Source organism: Pipistrellus hanaki (assembly GCF_964339955.1).
Source record: "Pipistrellus hanaki genome assembly, chromosome: 16".
NCBI classification, from domain to species: domain Eukaryota; kingdom Metazoa; phylum Chordata; class Mammalia; order Chiroptera; family Vespertilionidae; genus Pipistrellus; species Pipistrellus hanaki.
Genome location: NC_140518.1, coordinates 7009338 through 7029922, shown reverse-complemented (window position 1 = coordinate 7029922; position 20585 = coordinate 7009338). Strand labels below are relative to the sequence as shown.

Sequence of the window (20585 nt, the reverse complement as noted above, 5' to 3'; positions counted from 1 at the left end):
TAAACAGGCTGCAGATTCCTGCAATTGCGGCTTTCTTGGAAGTAGGCTCTTCCCAGAATCCTCTCTTGATTTTAGGCAGGTAAGACAGCGGCCAGCAGGTGGCGCCAAACTGCAGCAAGGCCAGGTTGAAACTGCATCAGAAAACTGGAGTGGCTTGGCTGGCTAGCTGCACAGATTTCCCCTCGGTATTGGAATAGGTTTTTAGCACATTTTATTAAGGTTTAAAAGGTTTTCTTTTAATTTTGTTTTGCTTTTTACTGTGTATTATTTTCTTCCTACAGATACATCTTTACCTTCATGCTTCAGCTTTTGTTTGATTTAAAAAGGCTTTATCATTCCCTAAGTATGTAAATATTTTTCTTCTTCTTTTTTAAAAAATCTGAAGTCTACAAAGGTTTTCTTTCTTATATTTCTGTAATCTCTATGGAATAGCAGAAACAAGTATAGCAATCGTTGAAGCTCTGTCTTCCAGGCTTGTTAGATTGTTACACGGATTCAGACTCATCATTTACTTCTTGGGACTAGAGCACAGGTGCCTACATCTTGCTTTCTTGCTTTTATTTGAATTTTACATCAGAAACATTGCTGACTTGAGATGAAATCTCTTGGCCATTATCTGTCACTGTCCTGGTTCCTATGTCTTTATTTCAAGGGAGAATTTTAGAGCCATAGTTTTCTAACCTGTAAAATTAAGAATAGTAATTCCTGTCCTACCTAGTGCACAGGATTATAAGATTATAAGTGCTTTGTAAATTGTGATTCTATATTTAAACACATGGCTTGATCATTTTTAGTTTAGTTTTTTTTTTCCTTGTACAGTATTGTTTATTCCATAAGACCACCTGCTGCTGAATTGGAAGATCAGCCTGATTTCATCTGATTCAAGTGCTGTACAGTCTTCACCACTTTTTAAAATGTATATCTAATATCCGTGGTACTTTTACTAAGGGATTTTATTTTTGAAAAATTTATATGTAATTATTTATAAAAATATGTAGATCCTATCTATATCTATTTTTTAAATCCTCATCTGGGGATATATTTTTCATAGATGAGAAAAAGAGAGAGAAGAAGAGAAAGAGAGACAGAGAGAGACAGAGAGAGAGAGAGAGAGAGAGAGAGAGAGAGAGAGAGATCTGTTGCCTTTGGTATTTGCCCCCTGGGGATTGAATCTGTAACCTAGGTATGTGCCCTGAACCCCCAAACTTTTGGGGGCTCCAACAAACTGAGCCACCTGGCAGGGCCCTATTTATATCTTTTGGATTTAAGTTTAAGACTATAATTAGCTGTTCTCACAAATCTTAGCAATTAAGGATTGTCGTTAAATGTCATGGTTGTGAAGACTGCATTTCAGTTTTGTGATCTCATCTCGGCTTGGTCAGCTGCTTCCGGGAGAACTGAGCTGGCCATGATTCACCCTGGCCTGTGGCGTCATGGTGGGACAGAGCTCTGAAATATACTCCCATTTTACTTCCTAATGCATATTTCACTAGCCATGTTAATAATTGAACTGTTCTTTTGCATCCTTATAGATTTACTTGCCAACAATTTCATGTTATATTTATCAGCATTCCAATGCTGAGATAGGTCAGTAGGTAGGGCAGCATTCCTTCCAGTAATTATGCTAATACTAGAATCTTGTTCCACCTCTTTGCCTAATCTAAAGGAACAGATACAAATGAAACTAACTCTCACACTTCAAGCCGATACTTCCCCTGCCCTAAATCATCCAGGGCCAGGCACCAGACAACTAGAGACTGTCCTTCCAGCCTAAAGCCCAAGGAAATGATTGAAATTAGGGAAGACTATTACACATTAGTTTCAACACTGTCTCCCTCCTTCCTTTTGATTATTCCTATAACTGAATATAGATCCACCATTTGGGCAATTGGATTGCCTCTGCAGGTCTGTGTGAATATAACTTTCAGCCTACATTCGATAAAATTTGGTTTCCCCATAAAGTAAGACTGTATCTGGTAAGACAGCCACATAAATACCTGAAAATTCTCATAGTTGCTGTGAGTAAACTCTTCAGTGAACCAAGAATGAGGTGGTGATGGCAGCAACAGTGGCAGAAGGAAGATAAGCATTTCATTAGGAGCAGTGTTGACACACTGGCTACAGTGTATGAACTGAGGCTCTGAAAATGCCCCACGAAGTTGTCTTTTTCTGTGACACAATTATCATTACATTTCAAAAATGCTTTCAAAATTAAGTAGTAAGTGAAAGTAAGTAAATAGAATCATATTACTAGAAAAAAATTTTTTTTAAACCTATCTTTATTGATTTCAGAGAGGAAGGGAGAGGGAAAGAGAGAGAGAAAAATTAATGATGAGAGAGAATCATTGATTGACTGCCTCCTGCACACCCCCCACAACCCGGGCAAATGCCTTGACTTGGAATCGAACCCTTATTTCCTGGTTCATAGGTCAATGCTCAACCACTGAGCCACACTGGTTGGGCCTGAGAAAATTCTTGGTTGTTATTATTAAGTGAATGAGAACAGTGGCACATAGCCCAAATGGCATGAAAGAAAAAAAGTATTTTCTATTTGGCAAGGAATGTCTGTTATGCTCACATTTATTGAGAAAGCTGCATTTCTGAGAACTCAAGAATTTTCTTTCAGATTGTATTGTTTTTGTTTCACATAATATGATGGGGGACATAATTAGATATTTTGACTCTAGTGGCCCCTGGCTAAGATTGCATTAGAAATAGACAATAAAAATAATTCAAGAATAATTGTAGTACCCTTAAAAAACCCCAGTTGTTTTTTCTGCTTAATATTTTCAGATGGAGCTTGAAATCAAATTTTCATGGATGGGTTGTAATGTGGATAATTCATCTGTAGAGGATTGAAAGGTCAACTAAGTCTCTAGAGTAATATTTGATTTGAGGAAATTATGTGACTCCATTAATAGAACTTGAATTCTGAACCAGAACTTGTGCTTTAACCTTCTTTATATTTGGAATATTATTTAAATATATATTCAAAGTGAAATGATACTTATAAATATCAAGTATTTAAAAGAAAATAAGCATTTACTGAGTGCTTATTCAATAAATACTCTTTAGAATAATTCGTTTAATCTTTATAATAATCACTTGAGAGAAGTATTATTATCCAAATTTTACATATGAACCTGAAATGTGTACATTTTAGCTATTATGATAGGGAATAGACTTATTATGTCAGAGTATGGCAAATTGGGGATTTAAGTGCAAGTGTTTTTATTCATTCTGAATTTGTCTCATTTTGAATTGTTGAGAAAGCCTCATGAAAATCTGTTAATTTTTAAAAAGTTTTTATATAAATGAAAAGCTGTTAAGTGTTCATATATCTTGGCCACAGACATTTTAAATATAAGACAAAACCATCAGTGATAACTTGCTGAAGGAAGGTTTATTGAACACAAAGAATTGACAACATTTTCTATAATGAATTCAAATGAGTCAATCACATTTGTATGTGACGTTCTTCCAGATGAATGGGAGATATCACTATTGATGGCTAGAGGTTATATTTCAGTAACAGAAAGACAAAGGGACAGACATTTTTTTTAGACTTGCTCATTTTTTCTGGACAGATATATGATGCGTTTTCTTCTCGGAAAGCACTTGGCATATGCTAGCTCTTGTGTCTCAAATTAATTGCTTTGAGACTTCTCTTCCAGGGAGTGGAGCCTGGTGCTCAGTATTTTACTGCGTTGGTCTACTTCCTCCAAAACTTTCTTAACCACGATGGCTTTGGCTGGATCTAAAAATTAAAATTTAAAAGGAGATTTTAGAGAGATAAGATGAATAAGATACCAATAGCTAAAGTGTGGAAGCAACCCAAGAATTCATCAATGGGTGAATGGATAAAAAAATATGGTAAAAGCATACAAGGGAATATGACTCAGTACTAAAAAGGAAGGAAATTTTCCTGGCCAGCGCGGCTCAGTGGTTGAACATTTACCTATAAACCAGGAGGTCTCGGTTTGATTCCCCAGTCAGGAATGGGTTGTAGGCTTGATCCCCAATTGGGGGTATGCAAGAGGCAGCCAATCCATGATTCTCTTTCATCATTGTTGTCTCTCTCTCTCTCTCTCTCTCTCTCTCTCTCTCTCTCTCTCTCTCTCTCTCTCTCCCTTCCTCTCTGAAATCAATAAAAAATAAAAAATAAAAAAATAAAAAGGAAGGAAATTCTGACATGCTACAACATGGACAAATCCTGAGGATATTATGCTAAGTGAAATAAGTCAGTCACAAAAGAGCTAGTGCTATATGATTCTGCTTATATGAGGTACCTAGACTAGTGAAATTCATACAGAAAGTAGAATGATGGTTGCCAGGGACTGGGGGGGGGGAATGGAGAGTTGTTTAATGAGTATAGAGTTTAAGTGTTGGAAGATGAAAAAAGTTCTAGAGATAGATGGTAGTGATGGTTGCACAGGAATATGAATGTACATCATGCCACTGAACTGTACACCAAAATGGTTAAGATACTAAAACTTGTGTTTAGTATGTTTTAACACAATAAACTTAAAAAATGAGTAAGAAAGAATATCAATGAAAGGAATAATAGGATTTTTATATAGGGTGAACTATTCAATAAGCACAAACACTTGGACTCAGTTTTTGGTAAATTTTGATTAGCTAAAAATATGGCAACATGTTACTTTGTTTAAAATTAGCATAAAAAAGAAAAAAATTAAAAATATTAAAAAAAATTAGCATACATCTCTAAAGACAGACATCTAGCACTCACTACAAATTTGTCTACTACAAATCTTTATCCACTCTTACATATAATATATAATATATATTCTGGGAATATAAAGGCAATCAGGCTGTGCATTGAAAATGAAGTAGTATAGCATAAAAACAGAATTTTCTTAATTACCTTTGACTTGACTTCCCATGCTTCCAGACCCGTAATCTTTAGACTTGTAACCTCCAGCCTTGCAAGCCCTGTAAACACATGTTGTTGAAAACATCACAAAAGAATGAATTGGAGAGAACCCCTTCAATTCCCAATTCACTATTACATTTTATTTAGCTGTCTGGTGAGCACATGTCAGTGGGCTACATCTGCTTTAGCATCAAGAGGTGAGTCTTACATTTTCATACCGTAAATAAAGGGCTTGCTGCATTTTGGTTTTATAAGATGTGGCTAATTTGTACCTTGGAAGTAGAGTATCATGTTTAATATTTAGTGACTATGATAATAAATGTGGTCATATCAGTTTCCAGAGATCTAAGTTTCATGCAGATTTCATTTTATTACTTCTTTGTAGATTATTTTACCTACCCGTCATCTCCACCTATGAGGAGGCAGTAGGTCTCAATCTCTTTTTCCAGGAGGACCTTGATGTCCAGCAGCTGCTCGTACTCCAGTTTCTGGCCCTCGGTCTCGGTTCTGACCTGGTGCAGCTGCTCCTCCAGGGCCCCGATCTGAGCCTGGATCTGGGCCAGCTGCCCACAGTAGTTGCTTTCTGTCTCTGTCAGGGAGCACTCCAGGGACTGTTTCTGTAAGGAAACAATGAAGAGACTGAGACGGATACACACATATACAAACTTGCTTTGACATATGACTTTCTCCTCTTGTTAGCTCTGCTATAATTGTTGATTTCCTGTGGACACATGGTTAAGAAGACTATGTCATTCTTAAAATGAGCAAGTCTTTCTTTTTGGAAGAACAAGTCTAAAGACATTGATGTTGCTGTTTTAGCTGTTCTAGATACAATCCTATTCTCTCTTAATGCTTTAAGTTAATTACATAAAACAATATATGCATACTAGAGGCTCAGTGCAGGAAATTCATGCACATGTAGGGTCCCCAGGACTGGCTGGGGATCAGGGCTCATCAAGGACTTCCGGCTGCTGGCCGGGGCCTCCCTTCTTTCCGCGCTGCCCCCTGGTGGTCAGCACACATCACAACGAGCGATCGGTCTCCTGGTCAAACTCTCAAGGGGACAATTTGCACATTAGGCTTTTATATATATATAGATATTCTGAACATGGTTAAGAGATTTAAAAACATATGTATATATTTTTTATTGATCTCAAAGAGGAAGGGAGAAGGAGAGAGAGATAGAAACATCAATGATGAGAGAAAAGTCAGTTGATCAGTTGCCTCCTGCATGCCCCACACTGGATGTGAAGTGCGCAACCCAGGCATATGCCCTGACTAGGAATTGATCTGTGACCTCCTGGTTCATAGGTAAATGCTCAATCACTGATCCACCCCGGTCAGGCAATATGGTTAAGAGCTTTAAAACCCACCGGCACATAATTAAAATAACCTTTTAATTATGTTAAAAGGTTAAGACATTGTCCTTTCCTACCGTGGCTAAGAGAGACTGAAGCTCGATTTCCAGTGTTTGCAGATTGCGCTTCATCTCAGTCAGCTCATTCCGGGCGGAGGTTGTGGCGCCCACATCCTCAGAGATCTGCTGTTGCAGCGAGGCGCTCTGGAAGGTAACACATGAGGGAGCACAACTCAGGTGTGAGCATCACCAACATGCAGCAGGCTTGTTTGCTGACAGAGACTCACCTTCTCATTGAACCAGGCCTCCGCATCCCGGCGGTTCTGCTCGGCAAGTGCTTCGTACTCGGCCCGCATGTTGTTCAGCAGCACCGTGAGGTCCACCCCGGGCGCCGCATTCATCTCCACGTTCACGTTGCCCCCGGCCGCGCACTGCAGAACTTGCATTTCCTAGAGGCAGAAAAGTGTGCAGCTCAGCTAAGCAGGGAGCTCATAGAAAGTCTGGAAGCTGGAGAAGCCTAGCTTTGGAAGGGCTCTTAGCGTTCACCTGGTTCCCTCTCCCAGTCTGTGCAATGAACTCCCTTTACATTTTATATATCCTGTCCAGCAGACATCACTTTCAACGACAGTGAACTCTCTGCCTCATGAAATAGCCTGTTTCGTTCTTGGAGTTTTAGTTGCTGCCGAGGTCTTTTCTCTGATGAACCCAATTCCAGCTCATAATCTCCAAGTCATCTATCAGTTATAGTTCTGCTGCACAGAAAAAGTCTTAATTCCTTTACCAAAGGAAAGTCCTTAAAATATATAGAATGAACCCGGCTGGTATGGCCCAGTGGTTGAGTGTGGACCTATGAACCTAAAGGTCACTGCTAAACTCCTGGTCTGGGCACATGGCTGGGTTTACAGCTTGATCCCCGGTAAGGGGACGTGCAAGAGGCAGCTGATCAATGATGCTCTCTCAGCATTGATGTTTCCATCTCTCTCTCTCCCTCTCTGAAGCCAATAAAAAATATTAAAAAAAAAAATTAAACAAATATATAGAACGAGTGATGTCATCTCTTTTTCTATTCATTTATAGCTTAAATGTCTCCACCTCTGCGGACTTGGTCATTATTTTATTTTGAGACCAGCTTGGATGTGTTCTCTGCTCAGCAATATCCTGAACTTAGCATGAACATGGCGGAGGGGCTGAGTCTGGATAATTTTGAACAGTTGAAATAACTATAAGTACATATTTATGTTTCTATGTTTAGACCTGCTTATCATTATAAACTTATTTATCATCTTCTAAAGAATCCTTAGCTGTCTATGAAGCTATTAAGCTTACGCAGGCCATTATAGTGTCTTGATGGACTTCGGTGTCAAACCGATCTCCATGTGAATTTTGGTCCTGCCCTGTAGTAGCTGCCTGGGAACGATGCTTCACCTCAAATCCCAGTTTTCTTATCTGGAAATTGAGGCAACAAATAATATCCTTCTCTGTGTTGTTGGAAGATGTGACATAGTAGTAAGACCAACAATACTGCCTGGCGTGTGAATACTAAATAAATGCTAGTCATTATGATCATTATCATCATCAGAGGGCTTGGAAGCAGTTTTGCATATTATTTCATCCGAGGTGTGTGCTGTTGGGATGCAGTGAGTCATTCTAAGATTGTGGATGGCAGACACCACTGAGTCTGTGTACCACTGAGACAACGCGGAGCGGCTTACGCCTCTGCTGCTGGGACCCTCCTCCCCATCCATGTCCCGGGCCCTGGATGGGTCCCAATGACACCAACGAGGCTGACTTTCCTCCCTGTACCAAGTCCCTCTGGTGACTCTAGCATTCGTTCCTCCTTGGTGGTCCCCATGCCTTGTCTCTCTCCAGGTGGGGTTTTTATTTCTGAGGATTTAGGGAAATCTTCCCCAGTTCAAACAGAAACAGATTAAAAGATGCAACGGGGGTTTGTCTGTGAGTCATTAAAAAAATGAAATCAATTGCATTCAGTTCATCAAACATTTGTTGAGTAACCACCAGGGAGCTATAGCCATACTTGAACCCATATATTTATACAAACGTCGTTCTTCAAATACTTAAATTTATAAGACAGCCTCATAACCAAGCAAGCTGCATGTTTAGCTTTTCTCCTTTAAGCACTTGGCTTGACTTGGAGAAGTTTTTTGGCTGTTTAAAAACATCAAATTCCTTTTCAAAGAATAAAGATATTACAGGAAACAGCGGTTCTGAAAGCAATCCCAGAGATGTGTCTGCAGTAGTGGCTGTATGCTCTAATTTAGGATCTAGCTTCCCATGATGACCACTTTGGACATACACTATTTATTTGGAAGTGTACATTGTAGTGGAACAGTTTAATCCCAGTCTCATTATTTTTGTAGCCACACTTACTAAGAATATGTATTAATATTAAGTATATATACTTAATGTGTGTACGGCGTAAATGTTTTAAACCTGCCACTGTGGTATAGAAATTTAGATCTAGTTTCCTTAGGCAGTCCTTACAGTACGCATCTTCTATCTCATTAGATATAATCTTTTAAGCGTACCATTTTAATTACCTATAGCTGTAATTATCTAGCTGAATACTGCTCTTTAACCCTGACTGGTCTGGAAAACATGATTATTCTCCTCCCCAGTCCCCCTCCTCCTCCCGTGGGAAACAATGAGAGAGCAAGGGTGAATCTGTACAAAGACTTCGCCACTTCAAAAGACAACTCAGGCCTCATGTCTGTCTGATAGTGGTTTGTTAGGACCAATTTCTTGTCTAAGAAGGCAAGTGTGTGATCTCCTATCAGGTGGGGCGTGTCTGCAGAGGGGCAGCAAAGCAGAGACAGTCAGCTCTCACCTCTTTATGGTTCTTCTTGAGGTACGTCATCTCCTCGCTCAGGGTTTCGTACTGGATCTCCAGGTCGGTCCTGCACAGGGTGATTTCGTCCAGGACTCTGCGCAGCCCATTCACGTCACTCTCCACGCTCTGGTGCAGAGCCAGCTCGTTTTCATACCTTAAAGGGCGTCAATGATGTTCCAGTTGGTCACATGGTTGGAGAAATAGTCAACAATCAAATGAGCAAATAGAATTCTGAGGTGCCCCATGTGGCCACAAGAGACATTTTCAAAGTCTCTTGTATGGTAATTATTATTTATTTTGATGCATTTCTTTGACAAAAAAAGAACTAGGGCATTGAACGTTTCTTTTCTGGCAGTTCATACTTTATATCTTGTGGCAACAGTATAAAAAAGTAATAGCATCCTGTTTGCTCTCAAGCCCGGTATTTTAATATTTAATGGAGGGATTAAAAATAAATCCAGTTTAATGCTTCCCATGAACCTCCATGGGTTCTTTCACTCGGAGAGTCTACTTACTTGAGTCTGAAGTCATCGGCTGTCAGCCTGGCATTATCGATCTGTAGCACGGCACTAGCATTGCTGGTGGTGGAAGCGATGATCTAGAAATGGAGAGTTTAATTTTCTTAAAGGCAACTTATTACAATCAATGAAAAAAGTGGTTATTTTTTTAAGGTTAGAAAATGGAAGTAATCAAAATTAATATAGTGACATTTTAAATCACGAGGTTAACCAAACGAATCTACTTCCTGCTTATTTCTAATGCTACATGGAAATTCCGTTTAGGAAATTACAAGGAGGGATGATACATGCGTTTAGAATTCAGCGAGGAAAGGCCAAGAGCCTTTAGAAATGCAAGTTCACAGAAATGATTGCAGGGTGTAGTTTCTTACCTGACTTTTGAGATCATCAATGATAGGGAAGTATCTGCTGTAATCGTGATCCAGACCGCGGCAAGAGCCAGGCCCAAACTTCTCATACCAGCCCTTGATCTTCTGCTCCAGGTCGGCGTTGGCCTCCTCCAGGGCGCGCACGTTGTCCAGGTAGGAGGCCAGGCGGTCGTTGAGGTTCTGCATGGTCACCTTCTCGTTCCCGGAGAGAAGACCCCCCTCATTCACAGCAAAGCTGGCACAGGAATTGCTCCCGCCTGCATTTCCTCCCAGCGCGCTGCCCCCGAAGGCACAGGAGAAGCCACTTCCAAAGCCACTTCCAATTCCGGGCAAGCTGCAAGCATTTCCAGCCCCGAAGCCGGATCCCCCAGCCGAGAGCCGGAGCGATCCGGTGGTGGGACGGGGACAGGCCCGCCTGGAGCCACTGGGAAGTCGGAGAGACATGGTGTCCGGGCAGGCGCGGAGCAGAGCTGTTCTCCTGAATCCCAGCCTTCTCCTCGCCCCTGTTTTGTGTGCCTTTTTATAGACAATTCTCAAGTGGGTTCTGGACGCTGTTTTGCCTACACAGAGGAAAAGGGAGCTTGCCAGCCTCAGCAAGTTCGCATAATTGGATGATTTTTCCTAATTAGTAACTGACTTTGCTGGGCAGCTGCCCTGGGGTCGGTGGTTATCTGAGAAATGGGTCTGGGTGGAGCCATTTCAGGTTCCTTATTACATTTTAAAATTGGGAGTGAGTCATTCTTCCTCCCCTCCTTCGGAGATAAAACTCATCAGTCCGCCACACCGTAGCCATCTGGCGTCATGGTTTTGGGCTCTTTATGCTGAGGCAGATTTTGATGTTTTTGAGTCTTTATTATTATTTTTTCACTTTTATTTTATTTAAAAAAATATATATTTTATTGATTATTTACAAAGAGGAAGGGAGAGAGAGAGCGAGCTAGAAACGTCGATGAGAGAGAAACATCGACCAGCTGCCTCTTGCACACCCCCCACTGGGGATGTGCCCGCAACCAATGTATATGCCCTTGACTGGAATCGAACCTGAGACCTTTCAGTCCGCAGGCCGACGCTCTACCACTGAGCCAAACCAGCTTCGGCTCACTTTTATTTTAAATATATTTTATTGATTTTTTACAGAGAGGAAGGGAGAGGGATAGAGAGTTAGAAATATCAATGAGAGAGAAACATCCACTAGCTGCCTCCTGCACACCTCCTACTGGGGATGTGCCCGCAACCAAGGTACATGCCCTTGACCGGAATAGAACCTGGGACCTTTCAGTCCACAGGTTGACACTCTATCCACTGAGCCAAACCGGTTACAGCTGTTTTTGAGACTTTAAACACATTTTATTGGTACAATTCTTTCCACTTAAGTAGGGAACAGAACTGGGATCCTGATATGCCCATTCTGGTCCTTCCAATACCAGTCCCGCCCCCATTCTCACTCACCACTGTTTCCGATGGGAAGTAGCTTCCATTTTGGCTGACAAGCATCATGTTTTGTTGACACTTACTAAGAGTTAGGCAGAGCTGCCTTCTCTTATCCATTTTGGCAATTAGGAACACACCCCTAATTGCTGTTATGAGTTGTGGGAGTTTGGAAGGATATTAACTTATTTCCTGACCCAGCAAAATTTGATGCCAACCTGGAAGCAAATATTTCATCTGTTTTTTTAATCTCGTGGTTTAGCTTAGGTGAAAGTCATCAGTAAATTAGCTATCTACTGGGTGGGGATCCCCATATACTTATTGAAAACCCTAAATATTATGGAATTTTTTGAAAAATCTGGAAATTGGCTTATGGACAAAATTTCCATGGACATTTATGTGACACAGTTATGAACATATGAATTCATTCATTCATTCATTTAACAAATATTTATAAAACACCTACTATGTTCTGGGGACTCAAGTTAAGTAGAATAATGCATCGTTTTGCCTTTTTGTGACTGGCTTCAAAGTTGTATCATGTGTCAGAATTTCTTTGTTTTTTTAAAGGTTTAATAATGTCCTGTTGCATTTATATACCATTTTTTTTAATCCATTCAACAATAGGTGGGCACTTGGGTTGCATTCACCTTTTGACTATTGTGAATAATGCTGATATGAACATGGCAACCATAATTTTACTCTCTGCATGAAGACATTCTTTTGATATAAACAAACCAAGCAGGATCTAAGAGTATAGAGTAAAATGTTACAATCCTTTCTCACCTTCCTCTTTCTCTCTCCTCCTTACTCTCTCAGGCAACCACAGTTCACCATTCCAGATGTCTGTAGCCTTCCAGGTGGTTTTCCATGCATTTGCATAAATGCATAGCATGTAAACACACATGCCTAGGTGAGTCATCTGTGTTATATGTCTTGCCCTGTAACTTTCTTTGTTTACCTTACAGCCTTAGAGCATGAATTGGTAGGTGTCTAATGAGATGGAAACTGTTGGTTGGTCCCCCAAAATTTTAACTGAGCAATAGCTACCCACAGTAAAGATTGCTTTCTCTACATTCTTTGTAACTAATTGTGGTCATGTGATTAAGCTAGCCAATGAGATGTAAGCAGAAGTATATGTACTAGTGTGTTCTAGATACTTCATCTAAGACGCAGCTGACACAAGTCTCTGTCCCATCGTCCCCCTTTCCTCCACCCTGCTGGAATGGCTGTGATGGCTGGGTCCCTGGGGATTCTCTGGTGCAAAGATACCAGCCCAGCCCTGAATACCTTACCTCTGGATTTGTGTGTGGCAAAGAGATAAATTTCTATCTGTGTAAAGTCCTGTTATTTCGTTATATTACTCTGGGCCAAACCTAATATCAAATAATTTTTTAACCATTATTAGGAGACCTTCCGATTGTTTGCATTTTTTGTTGCTATTATTAATAATGCTGAATATATTCATGTTTTTCTTTAGGATATATTCCTTCAATATATATATTTTTTATTTTATTGATTTTTTTTTTTTTTTTTTTTTTTTTTTACGGAGAGAAAGAAAGAGGGATAGAGTTAGAAACATCGATGAGAGAGAAACATCTATCAGCTGTCTCCTGCACACCCCCTACTGGGGATGTGCCCGCAACCAAGGTACATGTCCTTGACCAGAATTGAACCTGGGACCCTTGAGTCCATAGGCCGACGCTCTATCCACTGAGCCAAACCGGTTTTGGCTCCTTCAATACTTTTTGCAGTTCTTTTTCATTGGATTTATTGAGGTTTCATATACGGAGAATAAAATTCATCTTAAACATACAGTTCTATGAGTTTTTATAACACATAGTCATGTAACCCCCACCACAACCAAGATACAGAACAATTCATTAACTCCGCCCCCAAATCATCTCATATCCCTTTGTAGTCAATCTCTCCCACAGCCTTGGCACCGTACTATGCCTATAATCTTGTCTATTCCAGAATACCATATAGATGGAATTACATAGTATGCACTCCCAAAGATTACATGCAAAGAACATGAGTAAGGAAGAGAAGGAAAACAAAGTCTAGCCTTTTTATTTGTTAAGAACAGAACTGAATGGTTTCCTTGGGTTACTTAGCCAGTGGGATTTTGCGAAGGCAGGCTTTAAAAAACAGCAACCCCGTCGTCCCTCTCATTATGGTGTCTTAGAAGGTACTCGTTGCTCCATTGTAATATTGCTTATTTTAGAGGATTTTTCTTCAACTGAGTGGACCCTCAGTGAAAGGACACTGCTGAGTTGATCTAGTTCCTCAACCATTGTTTTAATAACAGTTTCTTCTTTTGAGTCTAAAATAAAACAAAGGAAAGTTTAGTGTTTATTCTTTTTTATTATATTTTATTTATTTATTTATTTTTATTTTATTTTTATTTTATTTTATTTATTTTTATAAAGAGGAAGGGAGAGGGATAGAGAGTCAGAAACATCAATGGGAGAGAAGCATCGATCAGCTCCTCCTGCACACCTCCTACTGGGGATGTGCCTGCAATCAAGGTTCATGCCCTTGACTGGAATCCAACCTGGGATTTTTCAGTCTTCAGGCTGATACTCTATCCACTGAGCCAAACCATGTAGGGTCAGTGTACATTCTTAACAGGTTGAAAGGGATTTAGTTACAAAGGGTAAGCTTTTTAAAAATGGTGTTTGAAAGTTTGTGGCAAATGAAATGTCTATGCTTAGCAAGGCCAGTAGTCTCTTTCTTTCTTTTATGTACCACTGTTTTTAGAGAAATGGATGTTTGAAAGCAAAAATGAAACATGGATTATTAAAACATGTAAATGCTAGGCAAGTTCAAGCCTGGAGCAACTAATGTCTTCTTTTAAAAATCATCTTGCCCTAGTTTTGTGGTTTAAAATAAAGTAGCTCTGCTATCAAAGCATTGAAACTGGGAAAATAATAGTTTCTAAGTAAAAAAGATATTGAGGATGGGTTCCCCATTTCAGTAATTTCATAATTTGATCACATCTGTTCTATAAGAATATGAAATACAAATATAAAGAACTGTCATAAGCTTATAGAAATAACTGACTTATTTAATACAATTGCTGGAGTTTAAAAGATTTACAACAAGTAAAAATCCTCCCATACCTTTGACTTGATTTTCGGAATTTACAGGCTCACACCCCTTTGATTTGTAACACGTGGACTTGCTTTTTCTGCGAAGAGAAGAGTAAGTTATTGCATTTATTTCATCCGGGAGCTCATAAATAACGATGAATTGGGAATAAAAGTTTTGGAGTTCTAGTTTCAGGAAGATTCAAATTCTTATGTTTAACAGACATTAGTAACTTTTTTCATGACTTCAATACAGTAAAAATGATTAAATGGATGTTTAATCTAAGTGGATGTTTAGATTAATGAATAAAAAATTCCCTAGTGATCAGACATTATCTCTTTCATCTAACAATAAGGGGACTCCAAATTCTCACTGACTTTTCAGTCCATCACCTGGTCAATGAACACGGCTGGTGTGTCTACTGTACAGAAGGCACTAGACTGTGTGCTGTAGAAAATGTACAGCCAAGACACAGAAGTTTACATTGTTGAAAAGAAAAGGAAGCACATGCAAGTAAAAAGTTGCCTCTAACATGGCATGAAAGGTAAGAGAAGTGAAAAGTGAACAGTGTAAAGAGCACGTTGTTCGCAGGAGTGAGCCATCACTGTTAGGGTTCTTCAGAGAATCCGCTGTGAAGACTGACACTAGTCTTGGAAGATGCTAAGTGATGGTGAGACCCTGGGCAAGATTTAGGAATAGCCTCTGATTACCGAGTCCCTTTGTGTGCAAGCCACTGTCATAGCACTTTCCCTACATAGTGAGGTACTGTTGTTCCAAGTATTTCAGAGTATGAATTTGGTGTTATCATAGCTCTACCGATAAAGAAACGGGTTGAAAGAGCTTAAGCAGTGTGCATAGATTCTCCCAAGGGTGTCATTCTGGCAACTAAGTAAAAAATAAAAGAGGATGTGTTATGATAAGAAACGTACTTCAATACTAAATCACAGAAAGCCACTTGGATTAGAGGAATTGTTCAACATTCCACAGTTACGTGTTCTATATATTAGCGGACTGCAAATATTTTACAGACTAAAACATTTGATTTTGCTGCCTGTTTTCATTTCAACTGGATGCAATAATAACTTTCAGAGGCCAAAGCCAGGTATGCTCTTTAGAGCAGGACATTCTAGGACACAATATTAATATACACGTATACTGAGAAAATCTGGTTGATGAGAGATGCATTTTTTAATAACTAGGTTATGTTTTTCCACGAGTTAATATTTACCTTCCGTCTCCATCTATTAATATGCAGTACGTTTCAATCTCTTTTTCTAAAAATATTTTGATATCTAGAAGCTGCTCGTAGTCCAGCTTCTGGCCTTCGGTTTCCGTGCGGATCTGCTGCAGCTGCTCCTCCATCGCCCCGACCTGGTCCTGGATCTGTTGGAGCTGAAGGCAGTAATAGCCCTCGGTCTCTGCCAGGGAGCATTCATAGGAATGTTTCTGAAAGAAGAACAAAGCAAGGCTTGCCTGTGGAGCCCATCAACGACACGTTCCTCTTTTAAACACTCCCAAGGTGGAAGGAAATATTTGTGTGGAGTCTAAATTCTTTCAATCAAAATCAGCATTAGCAATGTTAAAAAAAATGTTTTTCATTGAAAAAAGTTTCTTTAAAATTTTTTTTTGGGGGGGATTGATGAGTCAGAAGTAATGCTTACGGACAAAATTCTTGATATTTAATATTTTTATATGTATTTAATATATTAATATGTTAGGTATATTTATCATTTCAGTTACATATACTTAGTTACCTATTCTATTATATGATATTTGTATTTACTTATCACATACATAACACACACACACACACACACACACACACACCACACACACACATTCAAATCAGTGGTGATTCCTACACACCGTGGCCACGAGGGACTGGAGTTCTATTTCCAGGGTCTGCAGGTTGCGCTTCAGTTCCATCAGCTCGTTCCTGGCCACGGTGGCTGCTCCCACATCGTCGGAGATCTGCTGTTGCAGCGAAGCGCTCTGCAGCAGAGTTGTCAGAGGGTTAGTGGCCGGCCTGGGGGCCTATTGAACAAGCAGGCCCTTGACCCGGGTGTGTGACCTGCCACAGACGTACCTTCTCGTGAAACCAGGCTTCGGCCTCTTTGCGGTTCTGCTCGGCCAGGTCCTCATACTCGGCCCGCATGTTGTTCAGCAGGACAGTCAGGTCCACGCCCGGGGCCGCGTTCATCTCCACGTTCACGTTGCCCCCAGCCGAACACTGCAGGACCTCCATTTCCTGGAGAAGGGATCAGCGTGGCTAGTTAAGGTGGAATTTTTGAGAATCAAAAGCGCTGTGACGTGAACAGTGAGCCCGAGGCAGGAAACCTGATAGACACAGCGCCTGCCCGCAGTGTCCTGACCTCCTCATGGTTCTTCTTCAGGTAGGCCAGCTCCTCAGTCAGGGCTTCGCTCTGGATCTCCAGGTCAGCGGTGCACAGGGTCAGCTCGTCCATCACCCTGTGCAGACCGTTGATGTCGGCCTCCACGCTCTGGTGCAGCGCACGCTCGTTCTCATACCTGGAAGGCCGTTGAAGAGCGTGGGAATTGTAATCGCAGGCAGGGGCCAAGGGCGCCTGCCTTCTCCAGACATTTCATGTGCTGAGACAGGACGTCTATACACACTGCTGAAGCTGATTGTGATGGCAAAGCGATGGATCCCTTTGGAATCCCCACTGATCTATGGATATTATTTTGGAGGAGTTGTTTTTCAGAGTTGATTTTTGTCATCCAAAGATGCTTAAGAGCTGAATGAAAATATGGTTTCAAGTTTACTATGTTTTTATTTTATTTTGTATTTTTATTTTTTATAAGGATGCATTTAATCTCTTCAGTGATCTAGTCTGACTTTATAAAAACAAGTTGGTACAAGTAGGGGGGTGAGGGTGGGGAGACATATGTAAGACTTTAAACAATAAAGAATTTAAATAAAAGAAATCATGTTGGTTTTTAAAGCAAAAGATATGTTCTTTACTCCAAATATAGTCTTCCCCCCTTTGTTATAATGAATGACTTTATGTTTTACCTACTTCAGTCTGAAGTCATCAGCGGTCAGTTTGGCATTGTCATTTTGTAGGACAATGCTGGCATTGCAGGTGGTCACAGAAATGATCTAAATAGGGTAGATGGTGCAAAATGTTAAGTTTCAAAAGTCAAGGAAAACTCCAGATTTAATGTGATTCTTATCTTCTTACCCCATCAAGTATCTATTTTAGTACAATTTTTTAATTTTTTAAATTAAATTATTATCTGTGTACATATCTTATTTTAGTACAATTTTTTCTACATTAAAAAGAATCTGGATTTTCCTTGGATAACAAATGCCTAGAACTTAAGAGCCAAAGTGCAAGTTTTATAACCATGAATACTTTTACTACTCTTGATTAAAAACTATGAGCTAAATATAAGATCAACAGAATGATTCTGTAGTTTTAAAACTATTTCTTTTTCATTCATTCATTCTATAAATTTTTATTATCAGCCCCAAACCACTAGGAATTCATCATTTATAGTTGCTAAGCACATTTGCTATGTTGTGTTGTTTTTAGAGTATGGACACCTCACATCTATAATAAAAGTCTGCCAATCCGTATTTCTTACCTGGCTTTTCAGATCTTCAATGACTGAGGAATATCTACTGTAGTCATGATCCAGTCCCCGGCAAGAACCAGGCCCATATCGCTCATACCAGGACTTGATCTTCTGCTCCAGGTCTGTGTTGGCTTCCTCCAGAGCTCGCACGTGGTCCAGGTAGGACGCCAGGCGGTCGTTGAGGTTCTGCATGGTCACCTTCTCGTTCCCGGAGAGGAGGCCATGCTCATTCCCAAGAAACCCAGCACAGGCACCACTCGCCAGCCCTCCGCCACCGCTGTAGAAACCTCCTCCAGAAGAAACGCTCCCAAGAGAACAAGAAAAGCTGCTTCCTGCTCCAGACCCACCGCACACATCCCCAGCCCCGAAGCCTGTCCCTCCACCAGCCAGCCGGCCAGGGCCAGCTTGAGAGCAGACCCGCCTGGATCCACTAGGAAGTCGAAAGGACATGGCGACAGCACAGCTGAGCAAAGCCAAAGCGCAGCACCCGAAGTATGTACTCCCGTTGGCCTTTTATAGGATTCGGTATGTCACTTCAGCCTTTATTATGCCGATTTATAATAAAATGTTGCTCATACTCTAATTGTTGTTTTTCATAACTGGGTGGTTGTCAATACTGTCCAGGCTGTAGGTGGAAAAGTGCCCGAGGACATCTTTTCATATGAAGAGGCGCCAGGCGGAGTAATATTGAGTCATAGCCTCAAAGGTCAAACTTAAACAGACAGCTTTTTGACCTCTGGGATAGATTCATTTCTATCCCTCTATAGAACAAAAATTTAATAAGTCAAATGGGAAATGTCTACTGCTTTTGTTCTGTAAATGCTTATGGAGTATCTTTATTATTATTTATGCTTTATTGAGTGTTTTCTTTCTTATTAAAATCAGATATTCTCAATATAGAGTGATCCTTTGGTGATGGGAGTTTTTTAATTGTTTTTTTAAAAAACTGAAATAATAGAAGTACTTTGCTTATCATTTTCACTAAAAAGAATGAATGTGGGGCCTTGACAGAAAGTTAATTGTATTGAGATTTCTTGGTTGAGTCCAGGAACAGAATGTCAATTCAACTAATTTCTGTCTCCACATTGTTCATTTCTCTACCTCAAAAATATTGTTTACTGCCTTTTAGTTTAAATTTATGTACTTAAGGCATCATGGATTATTTTGAGAGGCGAGTATCAGTGCTCATGTTGATGAGTGGGGAGTTAAATAGGTGAAGAGGAGCATTTTCATTATTACCTAGAAAGCCAGTGATTTGGTACTCTGAATAAAAGGTTAATTAAGAATGAAGGCTTTTCATTCTCTTGCCTTGATGCCATGGGAAGTTAACCTGTCTGGTTGGGGTTCATTTCCCTATGGGCAAATGAAAATAATAATGTTGAACAGTCTCAAATGAATGTTGAGCTATTCCAATGATTAATGACTATAAAACAGTTTAAAGGGCACAAACATTTTGTAAATGTTAATTACTTAAATTATTATAATAAAGTGACCATGTCAGAAGGGTCAGGTCTCTATCATTTATAATTGTACAAATTGATTGGTTGACTAATTATGGGTTTGGATAGCTTTAAAACTGTAATTTGTTCTGAATGAAATTTTTTTCAAGGTTGTGGATATTGACTAGTTTGAAAAAACCTCCAACGTTACTATCCATAAAAGATAGAATATTGGGTGGCCCAGAATGCATGGATTTTTTTTTTTACCAAAAAATATATTTTCAATAATTTCTTTCTTTTCAAAAAATAAATTTTATGATTTTTTACAGAGAGGAAGGGAGATGGATAGAGAGTTAGAAACATCAGTGAGAGAGAAACATCTATCAGCTACCTCCTGCACACCTCCTCCTTTGGGATGTGCCCGTAATCAAGGTATATGCCCTTGACCAGAATTGAACCTGGGACCTTTCAGTCTGCAGGTCAATGCTCTATCCACTGAGCCAAACCCGTTAAGGCTGACCAAAATATTTTAAGATAATTAATAGAAAACTGAAATTCAGACCACTTGCTCATGTATAGAAGAATGTGTAATGAGTTAAAAGATGCTGCTCATATTCAGGAACTTATTACTGATTTTTTTGTGACCTGATCAAAATTCTAATCTTTTGCTCATATCACCCAGGAATAAAACAAGAAAAACAGAGTAGTTCATCAGTGTAATAGTTTATCATTCTTGAATTATAAGAGGTATTATGAGACTGCAAAGTATTATTAACATAAACCACTGGTCTCTAGATATTTTATAAGCAATAATTACCTTGCAGTCTTTTGTGAAATGAGTTAAGCATATGTTATTAGGACCATTTGGAAGATGAGTTGACTCTGAAGCTACGTGGCCACACAGATCACGAAACATTTTTATGTCAAAGCAAGACTGGAATATCTGATGCTTAACTCCTCAAAATGTTCTCATCTGCTATTCATACGAGCAACTCTCCTGACTTTTCTTCATCATAAATTTCTTCTAAAATAATAATTTA

At 39.7% G+C, this 20585-nt stretch overlaps 2 protein-coding genes across 2 annotated transcripts; both read right to left on the bottom strand.

Moving 5' to 3' along the window:
• Positions 1–3385: 3385 nt before the first annotated feature.
• KRT25 (keratin 25) lies at positions 3386–10429 on the bottom strand (the record flags this gene model as incomplete). Its single annotated transcript, XM_084863718.1, has 8 exons — positions 3386–3757; positions 4886–4953; positions 5294–5511; positions 6330–6455; positions 6539–6700; positions 9097–9253; positions 9615–9697; positions 9989–10429. The coding sequence occupies 8 exons, from the start codon at positions 10427–10429 to the stop codon at positions 3648–3650; spliced, it is 1365 nt and encodes a 454-aa protein (XP_084719844.1). The 3' UTR covers positions 3386–3647.
• A 3158-nt stretch (positions 10430–13587) lies between these two features.
• On the bottom strand, positions 13588–18593 carry KRT26 (keratin 26; the record flags this gene model as incomplete). The annotated part of the gene is made up of 8 exons (XM_084861778.1): positions 18116–18593; positions 17545–17627; positions 16879–17035; positions 16593–16754; positions 16373–16498; positions 15735–15952; positions 14539–14606; positions 13588–13739 (listed from the first exon to the last, which is right to left on the bottom strand). The coding sequence occupies exons 1-8, from the start codon at positions 18554–18556 to the stop codon at positions 13588–13590; spliced, it is 1407 nt and encodes a 468-aa protein (XP_084717904.1). The 5' UTR covers positions 18557–18593.
• Between the last annotated feature and the right edge of the window lie 1992 nt (positions 18594–20585).